A 19,437-nucleotide genomic window follows, 5' to 3' on the forward strand; every position below is an offset into this window, starting at 1 on the left:
ACCTTCTCCCTTTTTCTACCTGCAGAACTGGGAAGGGGAGAAGGAGGAGTAACTGAGCAGAAAAAGAGAAATGTTGCCAAGAAAATTATAGAGCTGGCTCCATACTTAAGATATGGGGCATGCCTAATTCTCCATCAGAAAGGCAGATTCAAATGCTTCATTTCTGTCCTATCTGGAATGAACATTTCAGACAATGAGATATTTTGCATTTCCTCAATAATTAAACTGTACTGTATACTATGTAGTACCAGAGTCAATTTTGTCCCCTTTTAGGATACCTCTGAGACCTCCTAGACTTCATGTAGCCTATGTTGGAGGTGGCAAGGCCCCTCCAAGTGCCAAGCCCCTACTAGATGTGTGTGTGTGAATTATGTGGGATGAGCAATAACTTTGATAGAGTTTCATTTTATGATAGCAACAGGTGTACTACAGACATTAAACCGAATGCCTGACCTTGACGAGATGAAATTATTGAGGTGATTGTCTCATCTTTCTCTGTTAGTTCAATGTTGGGTTACTTCCCATACCCACATTTCATTGCTTTTCTTTTGTTGTATTAATTCTGTGTTTTTGAAGAATGGATATTATTTCTCTAAGGAAATATACAAAAGTTGTAGTTCTTAAAGACTATTTATCAGTAACTATTAGAGTTATTGTTGTAGTTTATACTGTGACAAAATGAAATAATAATGATAACAGTTCAAACTTGCCTCAAGCTTGACAGTTCCCAAAATGCTTTCCTTAAAACAAGCCTGAAATGTCAATAACACAAGCATCAATATCCCCACAGGGGGATGTTTTTATAGGTTCAGAGAGGTTAAATAACTTGCATAAGAGGCAGCTAGGTACACAGTGCACTGGACCTGAAGTCAGGAAGGCCCAAGTTCAAATTCAGCCTCAGCTATTTAGTAGTTGTGTGACCCTGGCAAGTCCCTTAATCTCTGTCTCAAGTCCTAATCTATAAAATGGGAATAATAATGGCACCTATTTCACAGAGTTGCAGTGAGGATAAAATGAATTAACATTTGTAACTTGCTTTATCAACCCAAAAGCATTGTATAGATGCTAACTACTACAGATAGTGGCAGAAGCAGGGCTTGAGCCAGAAAGAAGCACTAGCACTTACGAGTGCAGGACAGCAGACCTGGTCACAGTTCCAAAGCCAAGAGTTGCGACAGAGGGGAACAAAGCCCCTTCCTGGGTAAAGACCAGAGCACAGGCCAGGAGAGCACCAGGAGATCGCACCTCTCCTTAGATGGTATTACCTTGGAAGCACCAAAAATTTACATACCTCCAGAGTGAGCTCTAAAAACAACAGCGTGAAAATCATGAAGCTTGGCAGAGCCCAACTTTAACATAAAGTTAAAAGTCAAGAAATAGGCTGGCAAAATGAGCAAACCCTATCTTAGAAAAAGAAAGCTACAAATGAACTCCCTAATTAAAAATACCCAGGGCCAGATGGATTCACAAGTGAATTCTACCAAACATTCAAAGAACAATTAATTCCAATGCTATATAAACTATTTGGAAAAATAGGCAAAGAAAGAATCCTACCAAATTCCTTTTACAACACAAATATGGTGCTGATATTTAAACCAGAAAGAGCCAAAATAGAGGGAAAGAAAAGCTATAGGACAATTTCCCTAATTAATATTGATACAAAAATTTTAAATAAAATACTAGCAAAGAGATTATAACAATATACCACAAAGATCATATACTATGAACAGGTGGGATTTATACAGGAATGCAGGGCTGGTTCAACATTAGAAAAACTATAATTAACCATATCAATAACAAAACCAACAGAAATCATGATTATCTCAATAGATGAAGAAAAAGCTTTTGACAGAATACAACATTCACTTGTATTAAAAGACTAGAAAGCATAAGAGTAAATGGAGCTTTCCTGAAAATGACAAGTCGTGTCTATCTAAAGACATCAGTAAGCATTTTCTATAATGGGGATAAGCTAGAAGCCTTCCCAGTACAATCAGGGGTGGAAGCAAGGGTGCCCATTATCACCACTATTATTCAATATTTCACTAGAACTGCTAGCTATAGCAATAAGGGAAGAAAAAGAAATTGAAGAATAGGCAACAAGGAAACAGATGGTATACTTAGAGAATTCAAGAGAATCAACTAAAAAACTAGGAAATACTTAACAACTTCAGCAAAGTTGCAGGATATAAAATGAACCCACATACATTATCAGAATTCCATATATTACCAACAAAGTCCAGCAGCAAGAGACATAAAGATTAATTCCTTTTAAAATAACTGTAGACAATATAAAATACTTGAAAGTCTACCTGCCAAGACAAACACAGAAGTTATATGAATACAATTATAAAACACTTGTCACACAAATAAAGTCATATCTAAACAATTAAAGAAATATTAATTGCTCATGGATAGGCTGAGTCAACTTAATAAAAAGCAACAATACTGCCTAAATTAATTTACTTGTTCAGTACCATGCCAATCAAACTACCTTTATAGAGCTAGAAAAAATATTAACAAAATTCATCTGGAGGAACAAAAGGTCAAGAATATCAAGGGAATCAATGAGGGGAAAATGTGAAGGAAAGTAGCCTAGACATACTAGTACTCAAACTGTATTATAAAGCAGTAATAATCAAAACAATTTGGTACTGGCTAAGAAACAGAATGGTGGATCAGTGGAATAGATAAGTTATACAATATACAGTAGGAAAGGACCACAGAATTTCATATTGATAAATGCAAAGATCCAAATTTTGGGGACAAGAATTCACTACTGGCAAATACTGCTGGGAAATCTGGAAGGAAGTTTGGCAGAAACTACGTAGAGTTTAACACCTCACACTGTATACCAAAATAAGGTCAACACGGATACATGATTTAGACATAAATATTGATATCATAAGCAATTTAGGGGAGCTTGGAAATTTTATCTGTCAGATCTATGGATAAGAAAAGAATTTATGACTAAACAAGAGATAGAGTGCATTATGAGATATAAAATGGATAACAACTCTTTTGTGGTGGCAAAGAATTAAAAGTTGTACATGATTGTGATGGAATACTTTTAGGCTATAAGAAATGACTAGCAGGATGCTTTCAGAAAAACTTGGGAAGACTTACATGAACTGACGCAAAGTGAAGTGAGCAGAACCAGGAGAATGTTGCACACGGTAATAGCAATATTGTATGATGATGAACTGTGAATCACTTAGTTATTTTCAGCAATAAAATGATCCAAGACAATTCTGAAGGACTTGTGATGAAAAATGCTAATCCATCTTCAGAGGAAGAACTAATGTAGTCTGAATTCAGATTAAAGTATACTTTTTTAACTTTAATTTTTTTGTCCTTTTTTTGTCTTTGTTTTCTTTTGCCACAAGGGTAATATGGAAATATATTTTATATGACTTCGTATGTATAATTTATGTAAAATTGCTTGCCTTCTCAAGGAGAGGGAAGAGGAAAGAGGGAGAGAATTTAGAACTCAAAATTTTCAAAAACTAATGTTAAAATTTTTTTACATGTAATTGAGAACAAAATAAAATAACATGTTGTTGTTCAGCTCCCATTTGAGGTTTTCTTGGCAAAGATCCTGGAGTAGTTTACCATGTCCTTCCCCAACTCATTTTACAGATGAGGAACTGAGGCAAACAGGGTTAAGAGACTTGCCCAGGGTCACACAGCTATTAAGTGTCTAAAGCCATATTTTAACTCAGGAAAATGAGTCTTCCTGATTCCAAGCCCTATGCTCTATCCACTGAGCCATCTAACTGCCCTTAAAATTAAATGGGGGGGAGTAGAAATAAATAATTTCAGATATCATAGCACTTATCCCAGTGAAACCCCTTTAATATGAGAGAGGAATAGCTATTTCAGAGATATAAAAACTGAGGCATAGGGAGATTGTTAACTAACACTAAAGGGAAATCAACATTCAGATTAAAAAGCAGAACTTTGCTCTTCTAGTTTCCACTACAGGGAATTCCCTGTTCTTTCTTTTTCTTTCTTTTTCTAACCGAAAATAATGATTAGGTATTATAACGTGAAGATGAAAGGACAATGTTAAAGCCCTTTATGACTCCCAGTATTTTATTTATAGAAATAAAACCAGAGGTGGTAGAACTTTGGGGACAACTAAGTGGGACGGTGGCTACACTTGGAATCAAGAAGACACATCTTCCCGAGTTCAAATCTAGCCTCAGACACTCAACATCTGTGTGACCCTGGGTAAGTCACTTAACCCTGTTTGCCTCAATTTCCTCATCTATGAAATGAGCGGGAGAAGGAAATAGTGAACCACTCCTGTGTCTCTGCCAGGGAAACTCCAAATGGGGTCATGATAAGTCAGACATGATTGAAAAAAAGACTGAAGAACAACTGAAGTGGGACTTCAGAAGGGGGCATACCACAAAAATACCTTTTGTCTGCTATTGGTAAATTTATTTGGGTCCACCTTGCAAAATTAATCAATGAGCATTTATTAAGTGCCTACTAGGGCAAAAAGGCATTGTGGTAGGACCTGGACGCTAAAGGACTACAGGCTTGGGGGAGCTTAGCTTGGGAGCTGAAAGGAACCTTGAAGATCATCTAGTCTAAAGCTTTCATCTCCCAAAGGAGGAAGAGATTACCCAAGGTCACATAGGTAGTAAACATCTGAGGCAGTGTTTGAACTTAGGTCCTCTTTCTATTGTATAGCATTGCATCCCAGTTCATATAATATCTTATCATTTATTTTGCACATTTTTTGTTCAGAATTATTAAATTAATAGCAAATGTTTTAAATATTGTGCTGATACAGGTATAGAGGCTATACAAATAACCAGAAGAGTCCAGTTAAATTGAGCCTCATTTTTAAAAAAATGTACATTTGTTTCTTTTTGTTGAGAATTATTAAATTTATAGCAAAATGTTCTAAATATTTTGCTGCTTTAGATACAGAGGCTATATAAACACACAGAATGGTCCAGCAAAAATGAGCCCCATTTGAAAAAATGTGTATAGATATTCCAGGTACATATGTGTACACATTCAGGAATGGAGCACATGTGAGTATTGTAAAGTAATAAAGTCAGATATAGAATAGATACTACTATGTCTAGACATACATATGATGATGGCTGTGTAATGGTAAACAGCATCATTAGAAAACTTAATAAGATAGAAAGTCGAGATTTTAGTATATCCAAATCTATATAGATTTTTGAAAGAAATGTCATCAGGTATTGCATTGGCATAATACTCATAAGAAATCAATTTTTAGGGTAAATGAAGGCATTTTTCTACAAGTGAGTTGGGCAAAGTTGAAAACAGCAACAATAAGATGGTTAGTATAATATGTGTTCCATCTAGCAATTTATCCAGGATTTCAGAGAAAGAGCAATACAGCATACAACCATCAAGACCTTTGTCTTCATTAAGGTAAACGTCAGGTTGCTGTAACAGACCATTAGGTATGACGAATATAGACCAATTTAGTACCCATTAATTCTTTACAAGAATCAAATCTGCCTTGACAATAAAAATTTTTAAAAAAAGCAAAAAAAAAAAAATTGTCCCTTACCCATGTGTTTAATATGAGAAAAAAAGAAAAAGCCTTTCATCTGAAATTTAAATCAGGTTGCATCTAGGACTGCAAATTGCTAGTTAAAGTCCTTACCAATCCTGATAGAATCCAAAATCTATGCAGAGCCTGGCTGTCTGTCATTTGCTGCTGGAGGCAGTCTCTGCTTTTCGACACAATGCATTCTTGGAATCCACATCTTCAAGTGTCACAAGGTGCTATTGTAATCTTGACTCTGTATGTGCCCTTGCATTTGTGCGTTCAGTGTCAACAGGAGAAAAGGAGCAAGAAGGCGAGAATAGGCACTCATTAAGAAGTGTCAATGAGTTGAGCAATGAAATTCAAAGCAATGAAGAGTGAAGATTACATGCCCCTGTCTGTCCTTCAAGACAGGAGTGCCACTGAATCTACCTTGGCCCAATGTTGATTTTTTTTTAAAAAAAAATTAGGTGTAGAATTTTTATAATTTCCTTTTGGTGAACCAGTTAGCTCTAAAAATGAAATAGTGGAATAGACAGCAAAGAGGCTCCATGCAACAGATTTGGAATTAAGAAGGCATCTTGATAAACCCAGATATTTCAGTGGGGGTGGAGAAATGGACAAGAAAAGTGGCCCCTTCCCCACAAAGATGTTCTGAAAATCTTACTGCTAAAACTGCACTGACTGTTGGAATAAGCCCTGAATAAACCCTTTTCTTTCCAGGGATGGGGTCGGAGTGAAGGGAAAAGGTCAAAATAAGAGACTTAGCTAATGAACTTCTTCATATATCAAAAGTAGGAAGGCCCCTGAGGGAAGGCTTTAATAATCAAGAAGAAAAACCACAAAGTGAGGATTAACCATTCTGTGTATCATGCATGGGCACTTTCAGCAGTCTGATGAAATCCAAGGAGTCATTCTCAGAATAATGATTTAAATGAGTGAAATTAGATAGGATCACAAAGAAAATCAATTCTATTGAAACACAGGTATAAAAATATTTTTACAGACCCCGGATTAAGAATCCCTGGCATAGAAGGACCTCTATTTTTACCGATTTGACAGCTAACTATGCCAAGGAAGGAAAGAAGGAAGGGAGAGAGGGAAGAGACAGAAAGGAAGGGAAAGGAGGGAGGGAGGAAGGAAACAAAGAAGGAAGGAAGGCAGAAAGGAAAGAAGGAAGGAAGGAAGGAAGGAAGGAAGGAAGGAAGGAAGGAAGGAAGGAGGGAAAGATGTTAAATGTCTACTTTGTGCCAGACATTGTGGTAAGCACTTAACAAATACTATGTTATTTGTTTCTCACAAAAAGCCTGGGAGGCAGATGCCATTATTATCTCATTTTACAGTTGAGAAAACTGAGGCAAACAGAGGTTAGGTAATTTATCCAGGGTCACACAGCTAGAAAGTGTCTGAGAATGGATTTGAACTAAAATCTTTCCTCCCTAACTGCCTCTAGAGAGCTAGGACTAAACAGTGGGCTAAGAGAAGATCAAATTATTATACCATTTGAGGATCACAGATAAGAAAAACTGGAAGGAGCTTAGAGATCATTTAGTCTGATTCTAACATTTTACATATTAAAAAACAAAACCAGGCCAATGGGATGAAGTGATCTGCCCAAGATCACATAACTACTAAGTTGTGGAGAAAGGGTTTTGACCCCAAGCCCTTGGATTCTAATTCTCTTTCCAGTACACCAGTGCCTTGCTCCTGGAACTGACTTTGAGACTAGACTCAGAATCAGACTGTATACAACTTATCATTATAATGGATTAGAAGCTTAGATAAATTGCTGCTCATATGACACCAACAAAGTCCACTGTCTATTCAAATAGGCAATCAATTTTACAATCTAGCTGCATGGTTTTTTTGCTCTCCATAGAGAGCCCCAAGTGAGAAAACCTCCCAGTCACAAAAATCCTATTCACTTCCAGGCACTCCTTGGACGAAATGTTCTCTAAGTCCCTTCACTTTAACTCAGAGAAAGTCAACAGTCACTTATTAATAACTTCGCCATAGGCAAAAGCTAGAAAGAGACAGAAAATTAAACTATCTGCCCACACTGTACTTAGATACTGCTGGGACGGAGGTCTGGGAGGGTACAAAATTCACACAGATAAATAAATTCAAATTAATCTTAAGGGTTTGGGTTGGTAGAGAACACTAATAATTTGGAGTAGGTAGGAGGTAGGGAGCCCTTGAGCTGGTCCTTGAAGGGAACTTGGGATTCTAAGAGGCAGAGGTGAGGAGAGAGAGTGTTCCAGGAGGTGGTGTCTTCCAGGAGATGGCGTGCAAACAGTCATAGTCTGGCTGGAATGCAGAAGCATTATAGAGAATAATATGTAATCATCTTGGAAAGACAGCTTGAAGTGCCTCTATGAAAGCACCTGAATCCAGAGGAATTTTTATTTTGCCCTTGAGGCAAGAGGGAGCCATTGAAGTATCTTGAGCAATCTTGGTAATTTCAGTTCCATACTTTAGGAAGTATCAAGCTTCTGCTCTAAACCCTATAGTCCTACTCCTACTTGAAGTACATAATGCGGGTATTTGATCTTCCCCCAAAAGATGGTATTCTTAAGCAACTGAACATATGGGAAGCAGGCAATTTTTAAATTCTATAGGATTTCTCAGAGTACCATCTGATGAGTTATTTGGTGCTTCTTAATCTCTTTTGTGCCATGGATCCCTTTGGCAACCTGGTGAAGCCTATGGATCTTTTCTCAGAAGAATGTTTTTAAGTGCATAAATTAACATACGTAGGATTACAAAGGAAAGGGATAATACTGAAATATACAGTTACCAAAATATTATAACAAAACAAAACAAAACAAATCCACACACCCCAGGTTAAGAGCCCCTGGTACAGAGGAACAAGAATTATAGGCATACGAGTGTGTGTGTGTGTGTGTGTGTGTGGTTTTCTGGGATGGCATGGGAGTGATGGGAGAAAATTGCACAGTAGATCTTTGGGAAGCAATGCATAGTCATCGAAGATGATGTGGTTGGGTCTTTAGGGTTTCTGAAGCAGTAGCCAACATGCTATATATAACTCCTACTAAAATAATCTTCATGAATCAAGATTATCAGATGCTGCCGAGGTTATAAAACTACCCTTGATGCAAAACACCACTGGCTAGAAACACTCAAGAAAATTGATTTCAAATTCAGTAACATATCAAGCTATGGATTTGAAGAGAGGAGATGATTTGGGATTCCTGGGCTTGAAAAACACTACGAATGAAAATGAAAATGGTTTAACATTGATATAACACTTTAAGGCTTACAAACTGGTTTACATACATTTTTTTCCCTTATTTGATCCTAAAAACAAAGTGTGAATTAGGTAGCAGGAATATCATTATCCCTATCTGAAGAATTCGGAGACTGAGTGCCAGAGACTTGCCCAAGGTTACACAGCTCAGGAATCTTATTCAATGGATAGGGATTTCAGTGGTATAAAGAAGTGCCAGATAATGAAACTCTCTTTACCAATGCATCTTCTAATTTTGATTGCTTAGAGCAGCCATGTCAAACTCAAATTGAAAAGGGGGCCACTAATTCATACATAAGTATTCCCTGTAGGCTGCTATTAACTTAGTTTTCAAACATGATGTTATCTGTTTTATTGTATTTTTATTTATTTTGTAAAATATTTCCCCATTATCTTTTTTAGAGGCAATTGTGACTAAGTGACTTGTCCAGGGTTACACAGCTAATAAGTGTGAGGCCAGATTTGAACTTAGGTCCTCCTAATTCTGGGGGTTACTGCTCTATCCACTGCACCACGTAGCTGCTCCCGAATTACCTTTTAATCTGGTGTCTTTGGTACCTCAGACCTAGACCCTGAGAGATTAAATGATTTGCCCTGGGTCACACAGCCAGTACATGTCAAAGGTAGGACTTGAACCCAGTTCTCTTTGACTCCAAAGCTGATTCTTTATCCACTATGTCATACTGCCCTTCATTAAGTACAAGAGAAACACAAATAACTTCATGATTGGTACCATGATTTTGGAAGCACATCTATCCATCATACAGCTAATATGTATTTTTTAAATTATTTATTGAGTATTTTATTTTCCCCCCATTTACTTGTAAAAACAATTTCTAACATCTGCTTTTAAAATTTTGAGTTCTACTTTCTCTCCCTTCCTCCCTCCTTCCCCCTCCATTGACAAGGCAAGCAATTTGATATAGGTTATACATGTGTAGTCATACAAAACATATTTCCATATTAGTCATAATATAAAAGAAAACATAGACCAAAAAAACTCAAGAAAAATAAAGAAAGCCAAAAAAAGTATGCTATGATCTATATTCAGACACCATCAGTTCTTTCTCTAGGGATAATAGCATTTTTCGTTAAGTCCTTCAGAGTTGTCTTGGATCATTGTATCACAGCTGATCATCTTACAATATTGCTATTACTGTGTACAATGGGTTCTACTGGTTCTATTCATTTCACTTTGCATCAGTTCATGTAAATCTTTCCAGGTTTTTCTGAGAGCATCTTGCTCATTATTTCTTATAGTACAATAGTATTCCATCACAAGCATATACCACAACTTGTTCTGCCATTCCCCAGTTGGTGGCATCCCAAAAATTTCCAATTCTTTGCCACCACAAAAAGAGCTGCTATGAATATTTTTGTACATAAAGGTCCTTTTTCTTTTTCTTTTTTATCTCTTTTGGGATACAGACCTACTAGTGGTATTACTAGGTCAAACCATACTACGCATGGTTTTATAGTCCTTTGGGCGTAGTTCTAAATTACTCTACAAAATGGTTGAATCGATTCACAACTCCACCAACAGTGCATTAATTTCTCATTCCCACATCCCCTCCAACATTTGTGATTTTCCTTTTCTGTCCTATTAGTAATCTAATAAGTGTGAGGTAGTACCTCAGAATTGTTTCAGTTTGCATTTCTCCAATCAATAGTGATTTAGAGCATTTTTTCATATGGCTGTAGATGGCTTTGATTACTTCATCTGAAAACTGATTGTTCATGTCTTTTGATCATTTATCAGTTGGGGAATGGCTCTTATTTTTATAAATTTGACTCAGTTCTCTATATATCTGAGAAATGAAGCCTTTATCAGAGAGACCTGCTTCAAAAATTTTTTCATAGTTATAACTGCTATACCCCACTCCCTACCATCAAACATATATTAATTAGCCTTAGTACAGTAGGTGCTTAATAAATGTTTGTTGATTTGACTACATATTAATAAGACCTTTTAAAAAATATCAGGACTTATATATCTTCAAAGAAGTGACTGTGGGAAGCTGTATACTAATTACAATGCTGTGTTCATTTGAAATACTTTTGGAACCCCTCATTTGTGGCGGTCTTCAGGGTCAGTATCTGAGCCACACCAGAACATAAGTCATTTTAAACTAAATATCTAGATGATTCCCTTTTTGGATATTGCCAGAAACTAAATCCTCCCTTAACAGATGAAGATTTACCACCGATGGAACTATTTATAAGAAACATTTCTGCAAACTTTGAAGGCAGTTCCCAATGAAGTATTCTAAAAATATTCTGAGCCATATTGGTATTACTGGGATAAACATGTCACCTCCCAAGGACCTTGATTTGAAGGTGATGATGCTCACTCTAATACATAAGTTAGGGAATAGTTGTTAAAAATTAGTTATTACTTTATGTCATACTTCATGATACATGAAAGAACATCACATGAATTTCAGTTAATTCGTTGTATTCTCAAGGCTTACCTGGTGGCAAGTTTATGGCAAATGACACCAGTGTCTGTAATGACCTCACTCAGCCTCATCTCAAGGTGCACCTTTCCCTGAAACACAAAAGATAAAGCATGATATGAAAATAGGAGAATACCAAGCACAACAGTCCCTTTATTCCCATGAAGGACCTGTTACCTAAAGAAAAATCTCACTGCCAAAAGATGATTTAACAATGAAATCTTATCTTGCTAACCACTCTTCACTGAATTTCCACCGGATAATGCATAATGACTGCATTCAACTGTATCCAGCTTCAACTGGCCATTTCCCATCGACCATGACTCAAACTGATTGAATTAATCACTTAACTAGAGCCTTTGTCTGAAAAAATTTAATGTTTAAAAATTTTGTTTAATGGACCACTCTCCAGCCCAACACAAGAATTAGAGCCATATATGCTCACTGTTTAAACTAAATTTAAATTAAATTTCAACTAAATTCATAATTAAGAGATCAAAAACAAAATAAAAAATTACTTTAAAAAAGTAAACTATAAAATAATTGTACATAAATAAGAGCATCTGAGAGCACTGTCCCTTTGTGAGATGGCCATGGCACTATCTAGTAGAGGTGCAGAGGATAAAATAATGCTTTCCCTCAAAAAACTTACATCTTACTGGGGGAGAGGGACAAAATAACATGTCCATATTAAAAAATATATACAGAATAATTATAAAGTAATGGGGTGGGGTGAAAGGGAGAACTAAGAAAAAAAAGTGAATATTGCTCAGATTTTGAGGTGCAATTGAATAGAGCAGAAGTGTCAAATGTGCTGCTGGTGGCTCTGTGCAACTCATCCAGATTAAAATGGAATTAGGAAATATTTAATAACACACAATAGAAAATAAATAACATTAGCATATGGTTTTCTAAGTCAATATGCAGCTGCAGGGATCCTTATGTTGATTTAGTAGCTCTCATTTCAATTTGGGTTTTACACCACTGGGTTAGAGATAGTCCACCATATTCTCCCATCTATATCTATATCTATATCTGTATCTATATCTATATCTATATCTATATATATATATATATCGATATCTATGTATCTCTATATCAATATCTATATATATGTGTGTATGTATGTATATATCTTGACATCTTGGATAACCTCTGAAGATGGACAATGAGCTGGGACCACATTTGAAATGGAGGAGAATGTGTTAGATTGTCCTTGTAAACCTATACGGTCCTTTTGATAATCCCAGACTTCTTCTTGACTATAAAGCACATTTTTTAAACACCAATGGCCTCCTAATATTATAAGCCGTGGAACACCAGAAAGTGGAGATATAAAATTGCACAAGAACCAAAGAACAACATAGGCAAGGATGAAGTGAATACATGGGCTGGAGCTTATTGTCACTGATAACTTCTTTGTAAGAAGTAGCACAAAATACATGAGACATCCTCAAAGGAATGTATGGTCAGAAAATGCTTGTTTTACCTACCTTAAATGATTATTTTAAGAAAAGTGCTTTGTAAGCCTTAAAGAGTTTTATAAATGTACAGTTGTTATTGTGTTTGTCTAGTACCAACCTTCTTCCTTTGCTATACCAGCCTCTAAGTAAGGCCTAAACAAAGAGGTAGAAAAACACCAGAACTGTGTTATTTCTGTATAGGAAGGGCCAGGCTTAGTGCTCATGTGTGCTTTTAAACACAGATTTCCAGTAGAAGCAGAAGGAAGAGGAAAACCAAAGAAAAAGCATTGTCTAAGAGGAGAATCCAAGACAAAGACAGCATGCCCTAGTAGATAATTCACAGAACTAGGGACTAGCCCCAACCACCCTATTCCAGTGAATCTCCACTACCAAATTCCACCTGCCTGATTCTAACAATATTTTTCTATTTTGTTTCTCTTGGACCCTGTAGAATCAATTAGTACTATATAATTTTTCCCATGCAGATATTTGTTCTGCTATAATTTCAAGTATACATGCTGTCTCTCTAAACCAGAGGCTTTCAGGTGGTCCATGAATTTAGATGAGGAAAAAAAATTATATCTTTATTTGAATATAATTGATTTCCTTTGTAATCCTAAGTATTTTCTTAAGTGCATTTAAAAACATTATTCTGAGAAGGGGTCCACAGGCTTCATCAGATTCCCAAAGGCCCCATGACACAAAAAAGGTCCTAAGATCCCCTGCTCAAAATGGGCTTTAAGTTCTGTAAAGGCAAGCAGTGATCTTTGTTTATCTTCTGTATCCTTTCCTCCCAGGCAGTGCCTCATACAGAGTTCCACACACCACAGGCTCTCAGTCAACGCCTACTGAAGGAACTCTCAGCCCTCACTCCCAAAGTCATCCAGTAACCTTGTACAATCTGCTTTCTGTCAGTAAGTCTCACCATTCCTACAAGAGGAATATATATTTTCCACTTAAATTCAAAGAGATGTTGGGAGAATCAACGAATGAGCAAAATTTTCCCTGGCCAGTGAAGAAAATACTTAGTTTGACCTGCCATGACTAGTGTGACTTTGCCTGAGAGGGAAAAGGACATGGAAGGAGAATAACCCCACATGGGCACTGTGCCCATCCTTGGGTGTAGCAGAGTTGCTCTCAAAGAGAGATGTGACTAGGGTGAGCTCAACTAACAATTCTTCCAGTCAACTATCTACTGGCTTTACGCTGATTCTACAGCCAGTTAACTCTACAGCACCACCTTTCAAAAACCATGGCGAAACTATAGTGAAGGCAAATGCAAATGACATTGGTTCCTGAAAGTGCAGGGGTTTTTTGTGTAGACCCCTGTCTTGAGGACAGAATCTGAGAGATAAACAAATGAGGCAGAGGAAGGTGCTGTCTTCCCTCTATCTAAGAAGATATGTCTGTATCTTCCTCCTTTCCTCTAGAGGTAAAGAGGAGAATTAGGCTATAATTCAAGTCAATTCAATTCAATTCAAATAAGGAAGCAGTACCACACAATAGAGAGTGCAGACTGGAATCAGATAGGTTCAAATTCTATCTTTGATGATCATTATTGCCTAACTTTTGTAAGTCTTTGTGGCTCCAATTTCCTTATCTGTAAAATGAGACAACAGAACCTAATTACCTCAAGGTCCCTTTCAGTTCAAAATCTAAGATCCTACAGATTCAGTAAGCACCTATGGGAAAGAGAATGTGTTATAATAGAAAAAGCACTGAGTTTGGAGGCTGAGCCCTTGGGGTCAAATCCCACTTGTTCCAATTATAACTCGTGTGACCTTGAAGAAACTCTTTCATCTCCTGGGCCACAGTTTCCTCATCTGTAAAATGGAGAGATTCAACAAGAAAGTAATCACTACAAGCTCTTTCCATCTCTCAATACTCTTGAAAGCACTGGACTTTGAACATAAGAGCAAGTGCTGAACAGCTCATATTTACATAGTGTTTTTTTTTTAAGTTTTCAAAATATGAAGTTTACATAACTAACTTATTTTTTCTGACACCAAGACTAATCAAAAAAATTCACTGTATATGAAACTAGGAAAAGAGTGTAAGCTTCTTGAGGGCTCAGACTATATCTTATTCATCTTTGCACCCTTGGTACCTATGTAACACAAAATACTCACTTGAAACACTTTGTGGAGTTCATATGAATTGAAATATTCCTTAATTCCCATTCTATAAGAGTATCAGCATCTCATTATTTCTATCAGATATAAGGATTCAGGGAGATGTTGCCAAAACTGAAGCTGTGATATATTGTTCAGTCATTTCAGTCACATCTGACTTTTTGTGACCCTTTTTGGGGTTTTCCTGGCAGAGATACTAGAGTGTTTTGTCATTTCCTTTTTTCAGCTCATTTGACAGATGAGGAAACTGAGGCAAACAGGGTTAAGTGACTTGCCCAGGGTCACAAAATTAGTAAGTGTCTGAGACCAGATTTGAACTTAGTAAGATGAGTCTTTCTGATTCTAGACCTGCACTCTATCCACTGCACTAACTAGCTATAATAATTTGCCTACTATTCAATTCACATAGCCAACCATAGTTTTGTTCAATGTCAATTAAATTCTTGGTCAAAGAAACTGGATCTGAATTCATTTATACCAAGGCTTTCTCCTAAACATGAGAAACAACTCTGAGGTACCACCTCATACCAATCAGATTGGCAAATATGAAAAAAAAAAAAGGAAAATCATAAACATTGGAGAAGATGTGGGAAAATTGGAACATTAATGCATTGTTGGTGGAGTTGTAAACTGATACAACCATTTTGGAACTATGCCCAAAGGGCTATAAAACTGTGATTACCCTTTGACCTTAAGTGGCAAGTCACTTAACCCTGTTTGCCTCAGTTTCCTCATCTGTCAAATGAGCTGAAAAAAGGAAATGACAAAACACTCTAGTATCTCTGCCAGGAAAACCCCAAAAGGGGTCACAAAGACCACTACTAGTTCTGTATCTAAAAGAGAGCATAAAAAAGAGAAAAGAACTCACATGTACAAAAATATGAGCAGGAGGATTTCAGAAAAACCTGGAAAAACTTACATGAACTGATGTTGAGTGAAGTAAACAGTACCAGAAGAACACTGAACACAGTAACAGCCACACTGTGTGATGATCAACTTTGATAGCCTTACCTCCTCTCAGTAATACAATGATCTAAGACAGGGGTAGGGAACCTACTGCCTCGAGGCCACATGTGGCCGTAGGTCCTCCAGTGCAGCCCTCTGACTGAATCCAAACTTCACAGAACAAATCCCTTTAAAGGTACCACAGGTTCACCATCCCTGATTTAAGACAATTTTAAAAGACTCATGATGGAAAATGCTGTCCACATCCAGAGAAAAAATTATGGAGTCTGAATGCAGATCGAAGCATACTATTATCTCTTTTTTTTTTCCCTTTCTCATGGTTTTTCTCTTTTGTTCTGATTCTTCTTTCACAACATGACTAATGTGGAAATTTATTTAATATGATTGTACATGTATAGCCTATATCAGATTGCTTGCCATCTTGGGGGGGGTGAGGGAGAAAAAAAATTGGAACTTGAAATCTTATAAGAGTAAATATGGAAAACTATCTTTACATGTAATTGGGAAAAAATAAAATACTATTAAATGGAAAAAAAGAAAAAAGAGTAGGGTTTGGTATGGGAAGGCAAAGGGAGAGATGGAAAAGCAATAGATTGTGATCAGCTAAGGGAATTTCAGAGTGACTAGAACCTTCTCTGAAAAGGTGATATGAGAATGAATATCAAAGGATCTATCGAAGAGTATGTTTCTTCAGGACCTTTCACTCCAACCTACCACTTATTTCCAAGGGAAGATTTCCATTGGGAAAAAAAATGGCAAACATCAGCTCAAAAGACAGGATGCAAGGAAGGTTCAGACAATTGGAGAGATTTTGAACTTGATTAGATTTCCTCTATTTTAGAGGATGTATGGAAACAACACATGTCATTATAGTTCCTCCTTGAAGGCTAGTAAAATATTTTTAAAAATCATCATTTATCAATATCTTTTGTTTTTATATTACCAACATTGTTAAATGTATTCCTCCTTCCTTTCTCAGAGAATTTCCCCTTATAACAAGGAAGAGGGCAAAAGAGTTCAGCAAAGCTAACCGACATACTAAAAAAGTCTGACAATATATGAGTCTTCCAATTCCAAAGGACTTGTCAGGAAAAATGCTATCCACATTCAGAGAAAGAATTGATGGAATTTAAATGCAGATTGAATTATTTCATTTTCACTTAATTTTTTTTCACATCTTTTTTCTTTTGGTCTGTTTCTTCTTTCACAACATAACTAATGTGGAAATATGTTTCACATGATTGCACATATGTAACCCATATCAAATTGCTTACTGTCTTAGGCAAGGGGGAGGTAAAAAAAATTGGAACTCAAAGTTTTTTTTTAAGTAAATGTTAAAAATTGTCTTTATATGTAATTGGAAAAATACTATTAAAATTTTTAAATAAAAATTTAGCATTGATATTCATTAAGAAAAATATATTGCAGTCTTCTCTATCCATTGTCTCTACCTCTGGAAAGAAATGGGAGATACTTTGTCGTATCTTTTCTTTTAAACAAGCTTGGTCATTATAATTATGTAGCATTTGGTTTTGATTGACAACTGGTAAAATATAGTACTTTCAAATACCCTTCAAATAGAAGTAGAACAAGACTTTGCTGTTTGGATAACCTAAAAGCAATGCCCTATTCTCTATCTCGGGCTGCAATAGTTTGGGAGACCCATCATTAGTAAACTAGACCAAAAAAACTTCACAGGGTAGATATTCAGAAGAAACCAGTTTTGCTCACACCCTTCTCAAATCCACCAAAATGTGCACCTCATATTTCTACCAGCTGTAGATTTGTGGTTCAAACCAAACATACTATGTAAAAAAAAAAAAAAAAATCCCACAACTTACCCATAAAAGTTCTCACACATTAAAGCAAAGCTAGGCATCTCCTCTGAACTCAGGGAATTCTTTGATGGTCTCTAGGGAATGAATACTTCCAAAAATGAGTGACTTTCTTGTCCACATTCCAGCCTTCCTTATAATCCTTATTCACTAGGGCCATTTTGCCCTTCACATCAACACTTTCAAGATGTTGCCATTAAAAACACAACAAACCACACCCATAAATACTAGCTAAAGCTAAAAAGAGATTCTCCTGTCACAGAGGTGGACTGATTGAGAAGAAATGATGGGCTTTGGTTGCCACGCAGTAATGTAGCAACTGGTTCCAGAACTTAAAATAAATGTACTTTCCTTGGAAGGTTGTAAGTGACAACGATTTTTAACTTACTCCACGATCCTTGGCACCACAAATATAGAACTATCATATGCCAATAGGAGAGGCAGGCTATTCCCAAAACTGAGGGTACAACCTTTCAGGGCCTTCCAGGAAGAAGGCTAAAGCTGATGAGACATCAAGTTTACTAAACTGATCCAGTCCTTTGGAATAGATAACTTATTTTAACAATGTTTAATGAACACCACAATGTTCTAGCATGAGAGACTGCACCAACAGTTCATGGGATCATAGGATTCAGTGCTGGAAGAGACCCCAGCAATCATCTAGTTCTCATTTTATAGATGTGGAAACTGAGGCCCAGAGAAACAAAATATCCTAAGGCTACACAAGTTAAAAAAAAAAGAGAGAGAGAGAACTAGTATTCAAACTCAAGCTCTCTGACTCTAAATATTTAACTATATCAACTATACTATGGGGCCTCACGGGGGTTTATGTGGGTGGCCTAGTTTATGAGTAGGAAGTTTTCTATTACTGCCTATACTAATTAAGCAAATGGCACCACCTTCAAGAGCTTGGATGGACTTCGGGAGATAGTGGAGGATAGAAAGGCCTGGCATGCTATAGTCCATGGGGTCATAAAGAGTTGGACATAACTGAAAAACAACCACCGCCATCAAAAACAAGCTACAGGATACCTGACAGTAAACTCTTTGAGAGTAGAGCCCTTATGTTACTTATCTTTGCATCTAGCTCAGTGCCTAGTACATAATATTAGTTGATAGCAGCAAGGTGGCACAGTGGACAGAGCACCAAGCCTGGAATCAGGAAGACTTACCTTCCTGAGTTAAAATCTGGCCACTTACTAGCTGTGTGACTGGGCAAGTCACTTAACCCTATTTGCCTCAGTTTCCTCATCTATAAAATAGGAAGGAAAAAGCAAACCACTCTAGTCACTTTGCCAAGAACACCCCAAATGGGGTCACAAAGAGTCAAACACAACTGAAATGACTGAACAAGATTTACATATCACTTTAAAGCTTGCAAAGCATTTTACATATTCATTTGATCCTCATAATAACCCCATGAAGTTGGTGGTTTTATAACACTCCTTTTACTATGAGGAAATTGAAACTGAGAGATTAAATAATTTTGCCTAGAGTTACAAGGCTAGTGTCTTAGGAGAAATTCAAATACTGGTCATGATGACTGCAAGTCCATGAATCTTTCCACTATACCACACCTTCCCCCAGAGTACACCCTATAAGCTTCTGAAGGAGGGGTCCCCAGCCCATCCAAACATTCAGCAGCAGCACAGTAACTGGCCAGAAGATCATCAGTGGAAGGCAGGGTGTTTGTGTTGCTGAGGGAACTCTGAACGGTTTTTCTTTAAAGAAAGCTCTGCGTTACAGAAGACAGAACACAGGCTAAAGAGTGG

At 36.8% G+C, this 19,437-nt stretch overlaps 1 protein-coding gene across 2 annotated transcripts in view; it reads right to left on the minus strand.

Annotated features, from left to right (window-relative positions):
• Window positions 1-19,437, minus strand: part of LOC114046205 (ras GTPase-activating protein 3) — a 287,044-nt gene that overhangs the window by 93,263 nt on the left and 174,344 nt on the right. For both annotated transcript variants that reach the window (XM_027866456.1, XM_027866457.1), the window contains exon 5: window positions 11,285-11,361. In XM_027866456.1, the coding sequence (XP_027722257.1) occupies window positions 11,285-11,361 (77 nt within the window). The remainder of the gene's footprint in view (window positions 1-11,284; window positions 11,362-19,437) is intronic.

This window comes from Vombatus ursinus, unplaced genomic scaffold (assembly GCF_900497805.2).
Source record: "Vombatus ursinus unplaced genomic scaffold, bare-nosed wombat genome assembly UNPS02014781.1, whole genome shotgun sequence".
NCBI classification, from domain to species: Eukaryota; Metazoa; Chordata; class Mammalia; order Diprotodontia; family Vombatidae; genus Vombatus; species Vombatus ursinus.